General features: G+C 35.8%; 1 protein-coding gene across 1 annotated transcript; it reads right to left on the bottom strand.

Moving 5' to 3' along the window:
* Positions 1-1,024: 1,024 nt before the first annotated feature.
* On the bottom strand, positions 1,025-3,423 carry LOC112287264 (ras-related protein RABA5c). Its single transcript, XM_024530111.3, has 2 exons — positions 2,857-3,423; positions 1,025-1,638 (listed from the first exon to the last, which is right to left on the bottom strand). The coding sequence occupies exons 1-2, from the start codon at positions 3,188-3,190 to the stop codon at positions 1,325-1,327; spliced, it is 648 nt and encodes a 215-aa protein (XP_024385879.1). The 5' UTR covers positions 3,191-3,423; the 3' UTR covers positions 1,025-1,324.
* Positions 3,424-4,726: the final 1,303 nt, after the last annotated feature.

Here is a 4,726-nt window from a genome sequence, read left to right as displayed (position 1 = left end):
AAAAATTTTAAGCAGTTGAAATTAATTATGAGATCTATGACAAAGAGCTCCTTCTAATCATAGATCCATTTTAAATATGGCTTTATTATTTAGAAGGCGCCTCAAGTCTAATCACTATATGAACAAATCATAAGAATCTCAAATACCTCATGTTGGTATGTATTTTAAATCATTGCCAAGCTTATTGGAGCATGTCTTTATCAAGATGTGATTTCAAGATTACTTATCAATCTAGAAAACAAGGTTTATTAGATGCCCTTTTTAGATATTTTTATCTTATACCAAAAGAAGGAAATGCATCTTTTGATCAACAAAGAAAAATTTTCTTAAAATTGGAGCATTTTTATTTTTGAGCAATAAAATCAACATTAATTATTGATTCAACCTTTGTCAAGCAAATTAAATCAAGTATGTCCACTAATCTTCTTGTTTATGATATCAAAAATACTTCTTTTAAGTCTCATAATAATTCCAAGTTTGAGTTCAAGAATACTTTTTTCTATTTTAAGGAGAAATTATACATTCTAAAAGGCGAATTATGATTACATAATCTTTGAACTCATCATGACTTTTTAATATCCAAACATTTTTGATACAATAAAACTTTGGAACTAATACTCAAAGATTTTTGGTGGTCTCAAATGTGAAAGGTAATTCAAAACTTTGTACAATTGTGTGATATTTGACCAAGATCCAAAATTCCTTACCATCAACTTTATGGACTTTTTCAACCATTACTTATTTCAAAAAGTTAGAATTAAACTAATATCAAATAAAATGAAATATTCTAAAAAACTATCAAAATGATATTCTCTTTTATCACTGTAGAAGGAGAAAAGTATTCATGTGGAAGGATAATCGTACCCCTCCACAGGAATAATCGTATCCCTGCTACTCAAATGCTAAGCCTGCACTCTGAGAGAAGACCCATGTTTCCAAGAACCCCTCCAAACTATAGTTGTTCTTTACAACAAGATGAACAAGTTACAAAGTATGAACAGTAAGAATCCCATTTACACCGGTATTACAAGCCACAAACTGTATCATGCTTACAATCGTCGTATTTCAATACAATCGCCCTTAGTCCGCATAATCAGAACTAATAATCTCTGTAGCTTAAGATTCATAGTGTGAAAGCTATCAAAATGCATTCTTAAGGAATCTTCCATGCTTATTCCTAGACGGAATTGCATGCATCGACAATAGAATCTTAAGCTACAAACTAATATCCTCCCGTTCAACACTCTTGCTGAGGGATTTAAATTAAGAAAAGAAAATGGAACGAGAGTAGTAAACTAAAAATAAAAATAAAACAAGCACCGCACTAATACGAGCAGCACCCACCCGTCCTTGGTGTTGTGTCATCTCCCCCAGCCAATCTTTGACCACTTGCAACAACTGTGTTAGACTTATTAGGGTCTGCTGTTAAGGCTTTCTTACTAACTATCTTGTGAATCTCTTTAAGTACAGTCTGGAAAGCTTCGGCCACATTCACAGACTCCAAAGCAGATGTCTCCATGAAGGACATAGCATTATTCTCTGCCAGAGCTGTCGCTTCTTCCACAGTAACCTCCCGTATGTGTGCAAGATCGCTCTTATTCCCAACAAGCATTACAACCACGCTTGAATCGGAATGAACTGCAGCAGCCAACACATAACCAGAAATAAGACATTAAACGACATCTACAAGATCGAAAAAAATAGCTAAAGCTAACTACTTTCTTCATATAAATGAAGTACTCAATGTGTTATCATCGGCTAGTTACGCTAAAAATTTAACAAAACAAGCTTGCTAAGAAGAACCGCGGAACGGCGACTTGTGAGCATTGGCTCACATAAACTCATTTTGGACTTTCAAAAAGAAAAATAGTGATGGAAAGGTATCCAAAGAGACCCACTTCCATTACAGAACCTTAGAAAGATACGAGCATAAGCCGCAAAGGTAGATTACTATGATGAGAAACAGATGCAATATCATCACACGGTCACCTACCCACATCAAGGAGATTGCAAAAAATTATTTCTACAAAAAATATTTTCAAACTTGCCCTAAAAACATGATTTCAATAGTGAGCATTATAACAAACTGACAAGTCAACTTTTAAGTAACTCCTCGCCAGATTCCTGTCAGTAGTAATTGACTGTCTAACCTGAGACAGTTGTGCAAAGGAATCACATGAAACATCGGTTCTGAAACTACTAAGCTACTGCAACCACTCCCTCAAACAACCGCCTGTTATTTCTTCCGCTACTCTAATTCGTCGATCAGGAAAAACCACTTAGGAATGTAACGCGACCCCAGTAAGAAACACCTTTAATTTTCCAGAATCCATTTTAATAAGAAGAATGCCTTGAAGCATGTAAATGAGATGACCAAAAAAAACGTACAGAATCGCAATGGTACTCCGGATTTCACATTTCTGATAAACTCATGTCAGACATGCGTTCCGGTCTCTGCTCCAACCTCACTTTACATCACGATTTACGCAATACTACACCACTCTTAACATCATGAAGGCTAAATAAGTAAATTCCTACGTCAGTTACCTTCAAAATAAAAATAAAATAAAATAAAATAAAATAAGAGACGTCCATAAAATTCCAATCGATCTCGATGTGAGCAACATCGTCTCCAATCGTTCGCTTCCAGGGCACTGCTATGTCTACTAACTCCTCAACCCAGAGGAAACATCTACTTGTTAAGATTCCGGGCCACAATTGTTGTGGGCTCGTAAGGAGAAGAGAAAAAAATAAAACAAATAAAATAAAAAACGATTTCGTCAACAAAGTCCAAAAGTAGTTTCAGTGAAAAATAAATAAAGCGCCGAAGTGGCACGTGAGGAGAAGCAAACTGACCTTTAAGTTCGTCAAGCCAGCGACTAACATTCTCGAAGGTGCCGCGACGGGTGATGTCGAAGACGATGAGTGCCCCGACGGCACCACGGTAATAGGCGGAAGTGACGGCGCGGAAGCGTTCCTGGCCAGCCGTGTCCCAGATCTGGGCCTTCACCTCCTTGCCATCGATTTCCATGGACTGCGTTTGAAACTCCACACCGATGGTCGCCTTGGAGTTGGAGTTAAACTCGTTTCTCGCATACCGAGAAAGAAGGTTGGATTTCCCGACTGCGCTGTCACCGATAAGCACCACCTTGAACAAATAGTCCTCGCTCTGCTCATCCTGGTACGACATTGCTCCTCCGATGCCTCCAACACCTGAACAAAGGACCAGTGCGCGGCACAAAATGCGGCCACGCTCTCCCTCTAACTCCGCCAACTACCTACGAGATCGAGGCACAAAATCCCTTGGGGTTTGGGCTGAGGCAGCAGCATGTAGAGTGAGGCTTCAGTAGGCTTCACCTTGCTTCCTCTGTTCCAAGGGGAACCTTCAACTTCAAGCAAGCAACGCGAGCTTCAGCTGGAGCTGCGAAGAGTGGTGCGGTCGACGACGACGACGAGGAGAACGACGATGTCCGATTTGCTTGGGAGCGCCGCACTTTCCTGTTCTCAAGACCCGAGGGAACGCGAGAATGGATGAACGAGAAGAACATTCATCGCTTCGCTTGATTCTTGTTCGAATTGAAGCGGCAGTTAGTGATGTGGGTGGGCCATCAACTCCCGCCCTCCCCCCCCCCCAATTAAAGCGTCACATTACTTTTGATTCCACTTGTCCATTCGGGGTCTAAATTAGCCCTGCTACTGCTTCTACTGCTTCTACCCCGATGCTACCACCGAGTGTGAAAGGGCGACGTCTGATTTAGCACATGGCATGTCAATTGTAATAAGGGGACCTTTAGACGAAGGAGAGAGAGGATACAACTTTTGTATTTTTTGGGTGGCTGAAATCTTGAGGTTTCTCAATTCTAGCTAATTAAGAGATTAAAAGATTGTGGTCTCTCACCTTGTTCACCAAGTACAAAGACTCATAGGGGATCCATAGAATATGATAAATTTGTTTTGTTTTTGTTTGTTTTTGTTTGTTTTTTTGTATTTTTGTAATTAGGGAGAAACCAATTTGAAACTAAGATCTAAAGAAATTGAATATCGATCAAATATGTTCATCTAAATGAAAAATAATTGATAGATTTTAAAATAGTATTAATGTGCTTAGTTATTATAAAATTTCAAAGATAATGAATCTAATTAAAGATACATTATTTCAAATCAATGCAATACATATGCATTAAAATTTATAAAAAAATAATATAGATTTTTTACATACCCAAAGTTTTAAATCAGTTTTTCTTGTTTCATTAATATTATGGATATTAAATAATAAGGGTATCATATGTTTTTGAAAAAACAAAATTTTAACATCATTTTAAATTTTCATATATATATATATATATATATATATATATATATATATATAGTATTGTGTATAATTATATTTTCATATATACACAATACTTGTATATTCAATATTCCAAGTTCTAAGTAAAAATAGTTAAAAAGTATTGTGCATAATTATTTTAAAATAATAATAATAATAATAATAATAATAATAAGAATAATAATAACAACAACAACAACAACAATAATGTTTTTTTGTACAATATATTTTATTTATATTTTTTATATTTATAACATCCACATTGAATATATTATTTCTTATATTATTACCAATCAACTTAATGATAAGTATAAATACTATTTTAAGCTCAAACTATATTTTATGGATATTAAATCTAATTTAATAATCTTATTACTATTGACAACTAATTTATGC

This window comes from Physcomitrium patens, chromosome 10 (assembly GCF_059467195.1).
Source record: "Physcomitrium patens ecotype Gransden chromosome 10, ASM5946719v1, whole genome shotgun sequence".
Lineage (NCBI taxonomy): Eukaryota > Viridiplantae > Streptophyta > Bryopsida > Funariales > Funariaceae > Physcomitrium > Physcomitrium patens.
Note: the sequence above shows the minus strand (reverse complement) of the source record. Positions and strands in the feature narration are given on the sequence as shown.